Source organism: Podarcis bocagei (genome assembly GCF_964188305.1).
Source record: "Podarcis bocagei genome assembly, chromosome: 3".
Lineage (NCBI taxonomy): Eukaryota > Metazoa > Chordata > Lepidosauria > Squamata > Lacertidae > Podarcis > Podarcis bocagei.
Window position 1 is genome coordinate 104,694,698 of NC_138127.1, and position 17,599 is coordinate 104,712,296.

The 17,599-nt window shown below is 45.0% G+C and overlaps 1 protein-coding gene and 1 long non-coding RNA gene across 2 annotated transcripts; one reads left to right on the forward strand and one right to left on the reverse strand.

Annotated features, from left to right (window-relative positions):
* Positions 1–44: 44 nt before the first annotated feature.
* Positions 45–2,969, reverse strand: LOC308582632 (uncharacterized protein). The gene is made up of 2 exons (XM_081185933.1): positions 2,790–2,969; positions 45–378 (listed from the first exon to the last, which is right to left on the reverse strand). The coding sequence occupies exons 1-2, from the start codon at positions 2,914–2,916 to the stop codon at positions 203–205; spliced, it is 303 nt and encodes a 100-aa protein (XP_081042059.1). The 5' UTR covers positions 2,917–2,969; the 3' UTR covers positions 45–202.
* Positions 2,970–4,830: 1,861 nt separating this feature from the next.
* On the forward strand, positions 4,831–7,077 carry LOC308583284. Its single transcript, XR_014006159.1, has 2 exons — positions 4,831–5,459; positions 6,807–7,077. It is a non-coding gene; the product is annotated as an uncharacterized lncRNA (long non-coding RNA).
* Positions 7,078–17,599: the final 10,522 nt, after the last annotated feature.

The following is a 17,599-nucleotide window of genomic DNA, read 5'->3' on the forward strand; positions in this document are numbered from 1 at the left end:
GTGTATGCAAAAAAGAAACTTAAGGAAAAACAATTTGAGCAGGGTTTGTGTGCAATTAATAGGTCATTTATTGAAGGGAAGGGGAGGTTAATTAACCAATGATTTGCTGAAAGGAGTAGAAATGATTTATTCGAAAGGAGTGGGGTGGTTAATTCTAGAAACTTCTTCCAAAGGTTTTCACGACACTCCGCCAAATCTTGCATCAGCGCACACAGCACTTCAGAATGTGAGGATATGGACAGTTATTTTCTTCATCCATGAACACCATGCCCGTGTCACACTGAAAATCCTTTGGCAGGCAGTAACCCTTGTTCATTGAAGCACAGAGGACCACCGTAATCCTTGAAGAATCCTTTGGTTCTTTCTTCAGCCCAGGGTCTGAATGTAAAAAATAAACATTCATGAAAATATTGTCGGACATAAAAATGAGCAAAGCACTCATTTATGGGAGGGTAGATTTCGGTTGGAGGAAAAACTTAATGGTGAGAGTAGATCAGTGATGGCTGGTCCGTTGGGTTGAATGGGGCCCATTTCAGCTTCCTCCTCCTGTACAACTTGACAAAGGGAAGGATGGGGATAAAATGAGAATCGGTTGGTTCTGCTTCTCATTGGCGTTGGCTGTTGGCCTCCTTACCCTATCAGTTCCAATGGGCACCAGCCAGCACTGTAGCACCTCAACAGTGAAGCCAAATAACTAAAGGGCTAATCACTGCAGGGGTCAGCACACTTTTTCAGCAGGGGGCCGGTCCACTGTCCCTCAGACCTTGTGGGGGGTCAGACTATATTTTTGGGAGGGGGGAATAATGAACGAATTCCTATGCACCCAGAGATGCATTTTAAATAAAAGGACACATTCTACTCATGTAAAAACATGCTGATTCCCCGGTTTAGAAGGCGATTGGGCCAGATCCGGCCCCTGGGCCTTAGTTTGCTTACCCATGGGCTAATGGGCTTTCCCTCACAGGATGGAAGTTTTCAAGCAGTGGCTTGGCATCATTTGGTGGGGGTGGTCTAGGTATGGACTCTCCAACACAGGGTTGGACTAGAATGCCAGGAGGATCCACTTCAACACAGCCTCAGAGTAAGCCCCATTGACTTCAGTAGGGCTCGCTTCCAAATAGATATGCATAGGATTGCATTCTAAACAAACAACTGGTGAATAATCTGGCAATTTCGGTTTCCCTCAATGTCTCACTTCCTCCATCTTAAATTCAGTTTCCCACATTTGCATTCTAACTCTTCTTCTTTTTTAAACATTCTTTAAAAAGTCAGTTTTTTTACTGTTAATTTCTCATTTTGCTGAATTATATATTATGCTGGTTTTGTTACTTATTATGGGTTGTGGGTTTCCATTACTACAGGGCTTCACTGTTCTTTATTCTTTTGTTTTATACTCTGTATATTTTATATATGTGTATATCTGCTTTTTTTGGATGTGGGTGGTGCTGTGGGTTAAACCACAGAGCCTAGGACTTGCCGATCAGAAGGTTGGCGGTTCGAATCCCTGCAACGGGGTGAGCTACCGTTGCTCGGTCCCTGCTCCTGCCAACCTAGCAGTTCGAAAGCACGTCAAAGTGCAAGTAGATAAATAGATACCACTCCGGTGGGAAGGTAAACGGCGTTTCCATGCGCTGCTCTGGTTCACCAGAAGCAGCTTAGTCCTGCTGGCCACATGACCTGGAAGCTGTACGCCAGCTCCCTCGGCCAGTAATGCGAGATGAGCACCATAACCCCAGAGTCGGCCACGACTGGACCTAATGGTCAGGGGTCCCCTTTACCCTTTACTATATCTGCTTTATATATTTCAGTATTTTTAGAAGTTGCCTTTGTTCATTTTGAAAAAGGTACGGCTATTAATTAAATAATGTATGCACCTTTGCCTAATATAAACATTGCTGTCAACAACACCGGGATGCATTTTTATGTTATTTTTAGGCACATTTTCACCTAATAGATGCACGTTTGTACATGCCATTTGGCTGGAGGACTGCCTTCTAAAAATTCAGAGAAGGGTGAATTTCAAATCTTGGTTGTGTTTCAGTTTTTCATATTAAGAACGTAAGAAAAGCCTGCTGGATCAGGCCAATGCCCCATCTAGCCCACCATCCTTCTCTCACAATGACTACATGTCCCCTTCAGGAATTGGTGGGGGGCGGGTGTCAAAAAGAGTGAAGAAAGTGGCGGAAAAGAGAGGGAGAGGAAAGAGGAGGACGGCAGAGAGAGGGAGGGGCTGTCCTGCCTTCATTTGACTATAGTCTTATCAACCACTGCTATACAGCTCCTTACAGGCTGCCCCTGAGGGAATATAAATAAAGACTTCCCAGCCCAGACCTTGAAGGAACATCAAGAAGGAACAGGTCCATGCTGCAATCCTAGGCCGCAGTCCTAAAATGCACAGTACCACCAAACTCAGTAGGTGTTGGGCCTGAATGCATGCCATCATCATAGTAAGAGATGGGCAATGAAACAGTTTTCTCGTGTCCTTCCTATGAAGCTTGAAAGTCCCGAGTAGCTGGATCATATCCTCCAACATGCCCCAGAGGAAAATTGGGACGCACACCTTTCGGGGCCACAAATGGGACATCCCAGATCAGAAGCTGGGAAGGCTTCTGTAATTCTGGGATGTTCCACTTAAAGCGGAACAGTTTGAGGGGTTTGTAATTCTAGGTAATCCTTTTTCTACCACACCCTACAGGAGCTGACCTAGGGTTGCACTTCCAACTGCAGTTCTAGGATTCTTGCACAGCCTGCGGTACCTAAGTGGAATGTTGTTGTTCAGCCCAACTTACCGTCTTTATACGCACGAGACACATCAGCCTCCTTGACTTCCACTTCATCCTCAGATGGTGGTTTGGGATTGGCCTGGACCTGGAAAACCAAGAAGGCAACAGCAAAGAGAACGCAAAGCGTCTTCATGGCTGTCGACTGGCTGCGCTTTCAATGCTAGCCGGAAGACAAGGCTCAATGAAGTAAGGGATGGAGAATCTTTGGGAGCGTTGCTGGTATTTATACCATTTATACCAGGAAACGACTTGAATAGTTTTAGGTTTCCGAGACTGCTGCCAACATTAGCTATCAGTTGCTTCCAGGGATGTGCTCTGCATCCTGGCATCCTCCAGGAGGCGGGCAAGCAAAGCAGGTAGAGAGACATAGAAAGAACAGCCCGTTGGGTTAACTTCCCTTCCTGTAATTCAGTGGAGGGAGACATCTTGACCAGAACGCCAAAGGGAAGGTCTAGCAGATCTATAGGCCTGGGGGTTACTTGGGCACATTTGTGAATTATGGGGAAGAGAGTACATAAACTAAAATGGTAGGGGAGGAGGAGAGAAAAAGAGGAGTTAGAAGAAAAACCAGGAAAAAGAAACCAGGAAATACCGGTACTATCTTGCCAAAATAGAATTAGGATCTAGTTGTTGTTATTTTTAAAAGGTCTTGCTTGACTGTTCACCTTTGCCACAAGACTGAAAAAACTTGAGGGTGGGAGCTCAGGCCTGTGGGCCAAATGTAGGCTTCCAGGCCCCCTTTATCCCTATGATAAAGGCATACATATGAAGCATTTTTATATTTACAAAGCTACTAAGCAGGGCCCGGAGCAAGCTACCAGCAGAAGACAAAGTTCTCAGCTTTTCTTTTTGCAGAAAATTGAAGATGGGCCAGTCCTCATTCTACTCTGAACCAGGCAGGATGAGAGAGAAGCAACTGCAAGTATTCATCTAAGCAACTAAACCTACTTTTAGGGGAAGGACTGTACCACAGTGAGAGGGTATTTGCTTGGCATTCAAAATGGCATATAAACATAAGTAGAGCCCTGTTGACAAACCTAGACAGCATCTTAAAAAGTAGAGACATCACCTTGCCAACAAAGGTCCGTATAGTAAAAGCTGTGGTTTTCCCAGTAGTGATGTATGGAAGCGAGAGCTGGACCATAAAGAAGGCTGATTGCTGAAGAATTGATGCTTTTGAATTATGGTGCTGGAGGAGACTCTTGAGAGTCCCATGGACTGCAAGAAGATCAAACCTCTCCATTCTGAAGGAAATCAGCCCTGAGTGCTCACTGGAAGGACAGATCCTGAAGCTGAGGCTCCAAGACTTTGGCCACCTCATGAGAAGAGAAGACTCCCTGGAAAAAACCCTGATGTTGGGAAAGATTGATGGCACAAGGAGAAGGGGACGACAGAGGACGAGATGATTGGATAGTGTTCTCGAAGCTACCAGCATGAGTTTGACCAAACTGCGGGAGGCAGTGGAAGACAGGAGTGCCTGGCCTGCTCTGGTCCAGGGGGTCACTAAGAGCCGGACACGACTAAACGACTAAACAACAGAGCCCTGTTAGATCAGGCCAATGACTCTTGCCTAGCACCCTGATCTCACAGTGGCCACCCAGATGCCTGTGGGAAGCCTTCAAGTATGACATGAGTACAAGCCCTCTCCTATCCTGTAATTTGCAAGTGATATTCAAAAGCATCACTGCCTCCAACTGTGGATAAGTCCCTGACATCTCTAGGTAGGGCTAGGATTTTCCCTACACAAAGCCCTAGAGAGCTGTTGCCAATCAGTGTGGACAATACTGAGCTAGATGGATCAATGGTGCAAGGCAGTTCCCAATGAGGTATAATATTGGCCCTTTCATCAGTATTGTGACACATATTTACCTTAACATCCTTTCTAATTTACCCCTCTGGCTTCCCATCTGTCAACCTGTTTCCTCACCATCACGTGGCTGACTCATCCTGTTCCAATTCTACTAGTTGCCATTCAGATACTTGAAAAGAGCTGCTTTGTTTTTCCTATGTCTTACGCTTTTGCAGTTTAAATATGTTTGTTCTTAAGAGATGCCCTTGAAAACCTGGCCTTCTTCCTCTGAACACACTGCCATTTAACAACAGGGCACCCAAAACAGGACCTACTTTATTGCCATTCAGGATTTGAATGCAGCCTGAGATGATGTGTCAGCTGCCTGATGGGGAGATGAGGAGGCCAGCAGATGGGGAGCAAAGGGGTTATTAGCAACAGCAACAGGACAAATACAATTATTTCAACTCCAAAGAAAAGGCCTGCGGACTGGGGGCAACATCAAAGAGACTCTTGTCATTAAGAATCAAGTAATTTCAGATGCCATATGTGGCCTTATCTTGCTCCCTTCCCTTCATTGACTTCAAAGTCAATGAAATGCGGTCCATTAGGGCAGCCTTCTTGGCTTCCAACCTGTATATATAGACATGATCTCTGTCAAGGCCTCACCATTGCTAGTCCATCGTTGGGATTCCTTGCAGTGGCACCAACAACTTTTCTAAGAGCCATGAAGTTTGTCTGTCTTTTCTTTGCATTGGTCTTCCTTTACAGTGCCCAGGCTGATGAAGCAGATCTGGCCAAAATGGAGAAGCAAGAGGGAGAGGACTTGAAAGACTTCCTCCCGGGGGAAGACCCTGCTGGTGATGATCAAGGTTTGCAGGATGAAGGTAATTGTTATGTACATGGAAGATGATCTCCTACACCTTCCATAGTGGACAGGTTCTGGATTTCACTGGGGTGCAGGGATTCACTCTTCCACTGAAATCTCTTAAAATGCTTCTCTTTGGCTGGAACATGCCCTGATTATGGTTATGCATGCTCTTGTCAGCATCACCATTCGTGATAGAGATATGCTGGCTCCATGGTGGACAATTGTCTCTACATACTCTTAGATAGGATTGTCTTTGCATTACATCAAGTCACCGATATTCTAGATGAATGGTTGAGTGAGAAATGTACTTCATAGTAGCCAAGAAGTTGCAGAACCTCAAGCATGAGAATTTCTAGGATGACATGTTGTGGTTGGTAATGCCCACACTGTAGATTTTCAACTAGACATCAGAGGCATGTATTAGGATAAAGTGTGCCTTTATGAGGATGAGGATGAGGATTAGGAGAATGAGGATTATGAGCATGATCATATTGTTGTTGTTGTTAATCACATAAATGCATTTTGTTGTGTAAAATCATTTACAGCAGTGTTTACATTAGGCAAAACTGTATGTCGAATGCCAAAACTTATTTAATCATAACCCACGGCGACTTACAAAAATATAGAAATATTTAAGACTAATATAAAATATATGCATCATACAGAGTCTATAACAGAGAGCCGACAACAGTGAAGCCATATAATAATGAAAACAGGAAATCCATAAAAGGTAAAAGGCAATTAGCAATAAATGAATAAAGGTGGAGAAGCATTAAAGCAGCTCATCACCTGCTACCAGATGCCTGAGAACAGAGGAAAGTTGCAAACAGATACCAAAAAGAGTAACTAGGAGTAAAACGCTGAGCATTCTTCAGAAGGAATATCCCCCTCCTCCTCTCTTTGTTGAGCTCTTCAGGGATTGCAGGAGGATAAAGCCAACAGGTAGTTGTGAGTGAGAGGGCAGGTAGGTGGGGGCAGTGGCGTAGCGTGGGTTGTCAGCACCCGGGGCAAGGCAAGTAATTTGCGCCCCCTAACCCGTGGATTTGCGCCCCCTAACCCGTGGATTTGCGCCCCCTATCCCTAACCCCCAGATGTTGCGCCCGGTGCGGCCGGCCCCCCCCTGCACCCCCCACGCTACGCCACTGGGTGGGGGCTGCCTGGAGGAAAACTCATGTTGGTAGGGGAGTGCCCCATTCACCCCAATGGACCAGCCATCGCTGAACTGCTCTCATCATCAAGATGCTCCTCCTACTGTTCAGCTGAATCTGGCCCTGAGCTTAAGCCCATGGGGTGTTTGGTCACTTCTGTGTCTCACAGCCCTTCAAGAATTTTGAAGAATGTTTCCCTCCTCTTTTATATCCAGACTCTGGGCCAAAGGCTTCTACACGACTTGCGGTCGTCGGCTGCTATGGCAACAGAGGATATTGCCTGCCACGGGGCTACAGGTGCCATAATGGCTTGAAGTGGGAGGAGAAATATAACAATTGTCCATATCGCAATGTTCTGCTGTGCTGTGTGCGCTGAGGCAAGAGATGGTGAAGTTCCAAGAAACTCCTTGGCAGAAGTTTTTACAACCATGAGGAAGAATGAGCCAGTCTGCTCCTTTCAAATAAAGCATTGGTTAATTGATTCCACTCCTTTCAGAAAACCATTGGATAATTTGTCACTATCACTGCAATAAATCTGATTAACTATATCCACCCACCACTCACGTTCTTATTCTTTATGTTTTTCTCTTTTTGTATATGTGCATGATTGGGGAATCTGGAATCCTAATGTATTATTGTTATTAATTAATTTTTTAATTATCCTTTGGTTGGGGCAAGTTTTCCATGAAGGTTGGCTTAAACTGACACATCCTTTTGCATGCTTACTCAGAAGGAAGTCCCATTATGTCTACTGGGGTTTACTCCCAGGAAAGTGCGGAGGTAGGAGTATTGCTCTGCATGCCTTGTTTCAATCCCTGACATCTTGAGGTGGGGCTGGAAATAATCCTTGTTTGAAATCCTGGAAAGCTACTGTTAGTTAGTGTGGGAATCCTGAGATGGACTGACCAGTGGTCTGATCCCATATCAATTGGCTTTCTATATTTCCAAGTGAACGTAGAATGTAGAAATGCAGTGCAAAACCTTTTCCCATGAGGTTCCTATCTCCTAACTTTGAGGAAAAACACATTAGGCACCACCTGTTTTTAACTCTCAGAAGGCAGAGCTAAAATCCAAAAGAGTTATAGCATTTGCTCATAATGTACACAGAAATGTGGACTGGGTGGTACTAGATAGAACTGGATAGAAATTGCTTCTGGTTCAGCATACAGGTTTGATGGAGTCAATTGCACATCACATGTCAGGGGCTGAAGGAAAGGAAGGATGCATGCCGGCATCCGATGAATTCCCACCGAGATTTCTTAATGGAGGCCCCATCTGGACAGCTGACACCAGGAATGGGGCCATTACTCCGCTGTAGGATGACTTCCTCTTTACTGTGCAAAAGTTTGAATTGCTACCCAGTTCTCAAACGATAAGGGGTGGGGGGAGACTGTCTGGACGATAAATAATGACCCAAATTCCATCAGTTGAAGTTGACAAGTGTCATGTGTTGAGAGCCTGCCCCCCTCCCTTCAGTAACTTCACAGATAAGAATTAATGAAGGATTTGGGTGGTGCTGTGGGTTAAACCACAGAGCCTAGGACAGGACTTGCCGATCAGAAGGTTGGTGGTTTGAATCCCCGCGATGGGTTGAGCTCCCGTTGCTCGGTCCCTGCTCCTGCCAACCTAGCAGTTTGAAAGCACGGCAAAGTGCAGGTAGATAAATAGGTACCGCTCTGGTGGGAAGGTAAACAGCGTTTCCGTGCGCTGCTCTGGTTCGCCAGAAGAGGCACAGTCATGCTGGACACATGACCTGGAAGCTTTATGCCGGCTCCCTTGGCCAGTAAAATGAGATGAGCGCTGCAACCCCAGAGCTGGCCATGACTGTACCTAATGGTCAGGGGTCCCTTTGCCTTTACCTTTATATTTTATAGTCCCTTTTTCTTCAGGCATCAGGTTGCAAGCAAAAATCTACATCCCTCCCCAAGGAAAGCAGTTGGCTACTCTAATCATCCCCCTTCCGTCTTCCGCAGCAGCCAAGGCACTAACTGGAAGCTCCTCCTCCTCTCTGCAACTTTTGTTCTCTGAACAGTCAGACCGCCTAGTTTGTGGGGAGGGAGGGTCCCACACACGCTCTAATGCCGTCTCTGCTCTCAGTCTGCTTTCTTCAAACATCTTCTTATGCATCTCTATCTTTCATATTTGCTTCCCAGCTTGCCTGAACCACCATCTCAAGTGGGGAGGTCTGAAGGAGGAGCATGTTTTGATGGATGCAGTTACTGCCTTCCTCTATGGATGCAACTTCAGAGCACCTGTACAGGGAGATTGGCTAATCAGAGCTTCAAAAAGCAGGAAAGTATGAGGGAGTCAGAAAGAGGATGGCAGTTCAATGAAGGATTGGGTAAACTGCAAACAGAAATGATTTCAAAATGGTTCCAAGTGGTTTCAAGGGTCATTATAGCAGAGTTTCAACAATGCTGGTGGCAATCTCAGAGATGCAACACAATTCCCCCTTGTCATTTCCTCATCCTTTTGCCAGAATGGGAATAACTGTATAAATATCAGTGATCTGGGGTAAGGCATTCAAAGCTTCTCCAACTGTCCTTTCCTTGAGCCTTTGGATTCCATTGATGCTGAGATTGTGGGCACTATGTGATGGTGAAGGACCTTTGTATCCTCCACCTTGCTGCCAGCATTGTGCTATTCACTCTGCAGCTTTCTCTTTGAAGCTCTGATTAGCCAATCTCTGAAATTGCTCTTGTCTCCTTCTTGGACAATGATAGCAATATTATTATTATTAATAGAACTCAGTGGAGCCATCCAATGAAGTTCAACTTGGGTGCTTCCCTGGGATTTTCCACTTCTCCCATGCTTTCTAGACATGGATCCAAGCAGTTTTGCCTTTGCTCCACTACTCCCCCTCCAAAAAAACCTAAACCCTTGCTCTTGAAAGCTAAATCAGAACAAACAACGATCTGTTGGAAATTGCCCTTTGTTTTCATTCAGCGCTAAACCATGAGTTTCCCCAGGGGGAAGCAGTGGGGCGAATGGAAGTGTGGAAGAGCCCTTAAATTGAAATTAGCCAGGCAATTCCCTCTGCAGTGTATAGCAGTTAAGCATGGAAATTGTTCCCACAAGAGGCAATGGTGGCCACCAAATTGGATGTCTTTAAAAGAGGATTAGATAAAGTTTTGGAGGAGAAGGAGACTATCAATGGCTACTAACCCTGGTGACTATGCTTTCCCAAGGACTCTCCAAAATCTGGAGTTGGCACTGGGTGGCATTCATAGCAGCAGAGTGGGAGACCAGGAGATGGAAAGGAAGACGTACTGAACTAAGCATTCAGTAGGGACATGGGTAGTGCTGAGGTCTAAACCACTGAGCCTCTTGGGTTTGCTGATTGGAAGGTTGGCTGTTTGAATCCCCATGACGGAGTGAGCTTCCGTTGCTCTGTCCCAGCTCCTGCCAACCTAGCAGTTCGAAAGCACGCCAGTGCAAGTAGATAAATAGGTACCACTGCAGCAGGAAGGTAAACGGCATTTCCATGCACTCTAGTTTCCGTCACAGTGTTCCGTTGTGCCAGAAGTGATTTAGTCATGCTGGCCCCATGACCTGGAAAGCTGTCTGTGGACAAATGCCGGCTCCCTTGGCTTGAAAGTGAGATGAGCGCTGCAACCCCATAGTCACCTTTGACTGGACTTAACTGTCCATGGGTCCTTTACCTTTACCTTTTTTACGTGCCTTGACTGTGGGAAGCAGTGGGAGGCAGCATTTCTGAATACCAGTTGCTGGAAACTACAGAGGGGAGAGCATTGCTGTGCCCAGGTCCTGCTTACAAGCTTCTTATTGGGTTATCTGGTTGGCTGCTGTGAGAACAGGATGCTGGACAGGACTGGCTTTTCTCAAAACAAAGAGGAGAACAAATTTCTGTGCTTTGTGGTGCATGACTTCTATTCCTGTGCATTCTTCAGGAGCTTGAAAAGCTTGCAAATCCCTTAAATTAAGAAACACCTTGTTCTGAATCTGAACTTAGAAACCATCTTCAAAGACATTATATGACATAAACATCTTATCTTTATGTCTCAGGCTTTCAGTCTGTCCAGTATAGGGTTGTTGCGTGTCGAGGTCCCCAAGACACCCCCCAATAAAACACAATTGACACATGATTTTAGTTTAAGGTTTTTGGCATAATTTTGGCCACAACTTTATTAAAATTACAAGCAATGTGAGTGGTTGCTTAGGCATTGGTTGCGACTATCTGACCCCGCACAGGGACAGACTGACATTCGCACGCCAGCAAAGTGAGAAAGGGAAAACATTTTGGGGAGAGAGACAGAACTGGGAGCCATGTCTCACCCCTCCCCAAATGCTCCCAGGGGATCTTGCGTGGCCCTAGCCCCTTGACAGGGGTTTGGACAAAAGCATGGCAAGCTAAATCTAAGTAAGTAAGTAGCTTAGGAACTAAATGAGTGCAAGAACCCTCTCCCAGTCACTGTCATTCAGAGGCATACAAAAGGTAAGAGGAACATTGATCTTGCAGTGAAGTAGAACTGAGTAATCTGAGCTGTTATTCAAGTTGCTTACATACTCAAATTCCAGCTGTGTTTCGGTTAGCGACAATTCCCGTAAGATGCCTTTGTACCAAGCCATAAGGAAGTTGTTGGCAAGTTCATTGAATGATAAGGGTGTTTGGTTAACTCTATTCTTTCTTTTTCTTTTTTTGAAGTAATGCATATTTGTTTTTGTACAAGCGGGCAAGATAATGTTACCCTGTGGCTGCTTGCTATACAAGGAAAGAGAAATGTGCAGGTATAGCAGCCTGGGGGACCTTGTTTGCAAGAAGAACGAAAATTCAGAATGGGGTGGATTAATTGCCATGTCCAGTTGCCAACAACATGCTTTTGGATCGATCAATCGATGTTGAAAGGTTATCTTAAATTTTATCATTCCGGGTTGTGCAAAGTTCAAGGAGAGTTATAGAATATTGACACAGAAGGCCAAGCAAGCTACTGCTTATTTAGCTGACCGCTTTGGTATTCCAACTGTGGCCAGACAGGTCTAAGAGGATGTCCTTAAGAATCATCTTAAGAACATCATAGGAGTTCTGCTGGACCAAGCCAAAGGCTTGTGAAGTCCAGCATCCCTTTCTTGCAACGTAAAGGAAGTCCACAAGCAGGATTTGAATGCAACAATGCTTTGCCCAGATTCAGAGAAACTCGTATTCAGAGACATTCTGCCTCTGCCTGTGCAGATAGAACTAATAGCCTTACCCTACATGAATTTCTCTAATTCTCTTGCATAACCATCCGCGCTGGTGGTCATCATTGCATCTTTACAATGTGAATAAGTATTTTCTTTTCTCTGTCTTGAATCTTGCCTGAATTCTAGCACGATGCAGAAGGTTCCTCCTCATCCATTTTCTCCACAACTTGATGGCCATATCTGTCCCTATCACCAGGGGCAGACTTTGATAATCTTTTGTCGTATGGTAAAAAGGTAAAAAGAAAAAGGTAAAGGACCCCTGGACGGTTAAGTCCAGTCAAAGGCAACTACGGGGTTGTGGCGCTCATCTCGCTTTCAGACCGAGGAAGCAGGCGTTTGTCCACAGACAGCTTTCTGGGTCATGTGGCCAGCATGACTAAACCGCTTCTGGCACAACGGGACACTGTGACGGAAACCAGAGTGCACGGAAATGCCATTTAACATCCCTATGCAGTGGTACCTATTTATCTACTTGCACTGGTGTGCTTTTGAACTGCTAGGTTAGCAGAAGCTGAGACAGAGCAACGGGAGCTCACCCCACTGCAGGGATTCAAACCACCAACCTTCCAATCGGCCAGTCCAAGAGGCTCAGTGGTTTAGACCACAGCGCCACCCACGTGTAGTATGGTATAGAGTTGGAAGGGACCCCGAGGTTCATCCAGTACAATCTCCTGCAATGCAGGAATATGCAGTTGTCCCACATGGAAAACGAACCTGCAACCTTGACGTTATGGTACCCTGTGAGAGCCCACAATTTGGCACCCCCAAATGGATCTTCTCAATTCCGGAAGCATCTGTGACAGAGGATTGGGCAAATTCATAGAGGAAACAGCTATCAATAGCTCCCAGCCACGATGGCTATGTTCCGCCTCCATGGTCAGACGCAGAAATGCTTCTGAATCCCAGTTGATGGAAACCACAGGAGGGGATAGTGCTCTTTTGCTTGAATACAGCTTCAGGTTTCCTACCTGGCTGGCCATTGTAAGAGCAGGATATAATAATAATAACAATAACAACAACAATAATAATAATAATAATAATAATAATAATAATAATAATAATTATTATTATTATTATTATTATTATTATTATTATTATTATTATTTATTCATACCCCGCCCATCTGGCTGAGTCACTCTGGGCGGCTCCCAATCAAATGTTAAAAACAGTACAGCATTAAATATTAAAAACTTCCCTACACAGGGCTGCCTTCAGATGTCTTTTAAAGATAGGATAGCTGCTTATTTCCTTCACATCTGAAGGGAGGGTGTTCCACTACCAAGAAGGCCCTCTGCCTGGTTCCCTGTAACCTCACCTCGCAATGAGGGAACCGCCAGAAGGCCCTCGGCACTGGACCTCAGTGTCCGGGCAGAGCGATGGGGGGGGGTGAAGACGTTCCTTAAGGTATACTGGACTGAGGCCATTTAGGGCTTTAAATGTCAGCACCAACACTTTGAATTGTGCTTGGAAAAGTACTGGAGCCAATGTAGGTCTTTCAAGACTGATGTTATGTGGTCTTGGCGGCCGCTCCCAGTCACCAGTCTAGCTGTCGCATTCTGGATTAATTGCAGTTTGCGGGTCACCTTGAAAGGTAGCCACACACAGAGTGCATTGAAGTAGTCCAAGCGGGAGATAACTAGAGCATGCACCACTCTGGCGAGACAGTCTGTGGGCAGGTAGGGTCTTAGCCTGCATACCAGATGGAGCTGGGAGACAATTGCCCTGGACACAGAATTAACCTGCGCCTCCATGGACAGTGAGTCCAAAATGACTCCCAGGATGCGCAGCTGGTCCTTCAGGTGCACAGTTACCCCATTCAGGACCAGGGAATCCCCCACACCCACCCGCCCTCTGTCCCTCAAAAACAGTACTTCTGTCTTATCAGGATTCAACCTCAATCTGTTAGCCGCCATCCATCCTCCAACCGCCTCCAGGCACTCACACAGGACCTTCACCGCCTTCGCTGGTTCTGATTTAAAGGAGAGGTAGGATGCTGGACCAGAGAAGAATCCCCTGGGTCTTTCTTCCAGCTAACCTCCCACAGCCCCAGAGAGATCCACAGTTGCTCCACTCAACTTACAATCTACTGGCTGGACAACCAAACCTATCAAATTGATAACAGCCCCCAGAACACCTTTGGCTTCTAGTTCATCTTTGCATGGCTTGGCCCACACCTGAGAAACCAGGAAACAGCTGCAAAGGGAAGGTTGAAGGCCGGCTACTATCTCTTAAGCCAGTGGAAATAAAAGGCTGAAAGAAGGAAATGCTGGTGTGTCCCTGGTAGGGTTTTTGGGTAGAGTTTTCTTCTTCTTCAGCTGGCAAAATGCCCAGGAAATGATGAGTGAAGCATTTTTATGTTCTACCTCAAAGATTGCAATCAACCGCATACAATCTTGGATGGCAGCCATGGGACAGGCAAATGCAGAAATTCAGAATTTCTTAGCTTCCATCTGATCCAACAGCCCCAGTCTTGAGACATGGTTAAAGCATTCTTAACTTTATCTCCTAGCCCCGGGGCAGGGAACCTCAGGATCAGGATTCGGTGCATTTCCCTCAAGCCACATTGTCTTACCCAGCCTTACTCCCTCACCCATGTTGCTTTGCACCTTCAGTGCAAGTAAAAACAATCTGTTGCTCCATCCACTTTCGCCTCTGGCCCCACTCACCAATGACATGTGGCCACCAGAAGAGACTGTGGCCCTCAGGCTGAAATCACCCTGACCCTAACCACTTTCTATTCCACTTCCGGTGCGCAATAGTGTCCTCCCCTCGAGGACTTCCGGTCGGCGCCAGCGCTAATGGCGTGGCGGTCCTCTTTCCGAGCTCCGGAAGAGGACTGCTCTGCGAGTTCGGGTCTGTCCCGCTACGGCAAGCGGGGGACCCCTAAAATCACAGGCGCGGAAGCCTGTGAACGAGGAGATTCGGTGGGCACCAGGAGCGCCCCCCCCTTTACCGCAGAAAGAGCCTTTTTAAAGGCTCTGGAACGACATCGGGGGAGCGCGGTGCTGAGAATCGCTACCCAGCCCGCAGGGTGAAGCCGCGTCGCTATTAGCGGAGAGCGCCGATTCCTTCCTGTAAATTTCGGACTGAAAAACCCGTGAGTAAGACTGAACGTCTATTTGAAATTGAAATCTGGAAATTTGGCTGAAAACGGGGAGGTGAAAATTAAGGAAGTCTGCCTTCCCCCGACTGCATGAAAGTGAAAGTAACGAAACCTTAAAGCTGCATCCGCAAGAGACATTGCTTTTGATTAATTAAACCTGACATCTGGACTTTAGATCTCCCCTCTAGCTAGTAGGGCAGAGGGGAGGTAAAAGAGACATTATTAACTGCATGATCTGTCTAAAAGAAAAAAATCTTCTGCTGTCTCAATAACCTGAAACGGACTGCTTAATAAGACAATAGGGCACTGAACTGACTTTTTCCTGAGAAGGTTACATTGTGACACAAAGTTCCTGGACTGTTTGGCTACAGTATACCAGAGTAGGCTGAGACAGTATCTACTGGGAAACTGCTGCAACTTGTATTCACAAGCCTCCTGATATACTGGTTTTAAACTTTCTTGCCTTCTTTTCGTATTTGGACATTTTCTTTGTTTTCGTATTTGGACATTTTGATTTGCTCCCCCTAGAGGGTAAAGTAAAGGCCGACACAACTCAAGACAGTGGAATTTTCCATCGGGAAACGGTTCCCGTGGGAAACGACCTTGGGACATGAGTGGTCCACTAGAAGAGATAGCCACAAGAGCTAAGACTAGACAACAACAACAGCACCAGCAACAGCAACAGCAACAAAAGAAGAGAGGCTCGATCACAGGCGCAACTCCTACAGGACCTACAGGAACAACAGGACAAGAAAAAGCGACAGCTGTCTCCATGGATGCTGTGACACAAGCCTTACTTAAGATAAACCAATCCCTGGAGACTTTAACAAAGCAGAGTTCAGAAAATACACAAAAATTAACAGAGATATCAGCAAGACTAGATCTGAACACAGAATCTATAAACAAATTGGTCCAGGAAAATTCTGCAACACGTAAAATTGCGGAAGAAGCTAGAGCTATTGCTGGAGAGACTCAAGAGAACTTAGAACCGATTGCTAAAAAGGTGTATGAGCATGACGCAACTCTGGCTTTGTGGGAATTACAGAGAAAAGAGAGAAATCTGAAATTAAGATTAATTCCAGAGAACGAAGGTGACAAACTTTAGTTTTTTGTTTATTCAGCTTAAATCCAGCTACCTGGCCAAACTGTTGGATTATTTCTAGCACCTTTTTCGTACTAGTGTTTGGCTCTTGCAAAGTCAATACTAGGTCATCTGCAAATGCTCTTAACTTGTAATGTTTAGCTCCGACCTGTACACCTTTGACCTGCTGGTTATTTCTAATCATATTCAGCAACACCTCCAGGACTGAAATGAAAAGCAATGGGGAAATTGGGCACCCCTGTCGTGTTCCTTTTTCTATCTTAAGTTCCTCAGTTATTACATTATTTACAATCAACTTAGCTTTTTGTTCAGAATATATTGCACCCATACCATTCTCAAAAGCTTGGCCTACCCCCATCCCATGAAGGTTCTTTATCATAAAACTCCAAGAGATATTGTCAAAGGCTTTCTCCGCGTCCACAAAAATCAGTACTGCTTTAGTATTTATATTCACCTCTAACTTTTCCAAAATGTCTATTATATTCCTTACATTGTCTGCTAGGTGTCTTTTTGGGAGAAAGCCTGCTTGGTTCTTATGAATCTTTTCCATCAACACTTTTTTAAATCTTTTTGCCAAAATGTCTGCAAAAATTTTGTAGTCCACATTAAGTAATGATATTGGGCGGTAGTTCTTCAGTTGAGTCTTTTCAGTCTCTGTCTTTGGTATGAGTGAAATATACGCTTCTTTCCACGATTCAGGTGCCTTTTTTCCCTCTAGGATCTCATTACAGACTTCTTTTAATGGTTGAATCAACCACTACTTCAAAGATTTGTAGTATCTGGAAGTCAGTCCATCTGGTCCTGGAGATTTGCCCAATTGCATATTCTGAATGGCAGCCTCTATCTCTTGTTCTGTTATTCTCTGATTCAGATCCATCTTACTTTGATGAGAGATTTTTTGTAATCCATATTTGTCAAGGAATTTGTCTATATCTTCTTCATTTTGCGGTCCTTGAGTATAAAGTTTTTTTAAAATAACTCAAAAAGCAATTTCTAATTTCATTAGGTTTAGATATGTTCTTTCCATCCACCTCTAGGCTTGTAACTGTATTTAATTTCTGCCTTTTCTTCAATTGCCATGCCAAAAGTTTGCCACATTTATTTGCCGATTCAAATGTCTTTTGTTTCATTTGCTTTATCTTCCATTCAATCTCTTGGTTCATCAATTCCATATATTGTGCTTGGTATAACTTAATCTCTCTTAAAATCTCCTGGGACTTTGGTTTTACTCTCAATTTTTTCTCTCCTTCCTTTATCTTTTCCAAAATCTTTTCCTTTTTCTCATTTTGTTTTTTCCTCTTTATTGAGTTTTGTTGAATCAGAAAACCTCGCATCACAGCTTTGCTTGCGTCCCAGATCACTCTTTTTTCCACATCGGCCCTTTAATTTATTTCAAAATAGTCCTTTAAAGTTTTTTGGGCCTTCATGAGGATCTCCTTATCTCGAAAGAGGGTGTCATTCATTCTCCATCTAAATTGACCAGTTGTTGTAAGTTTCATTTCCATCTTCACAGCGTTGTGGTCGGAGCAAGTTTTTGGGCAGATTTCTACCTTCTTAATCTTTGGAGCCATCCCACTAGTAATCCAGATTTGATCAATTCT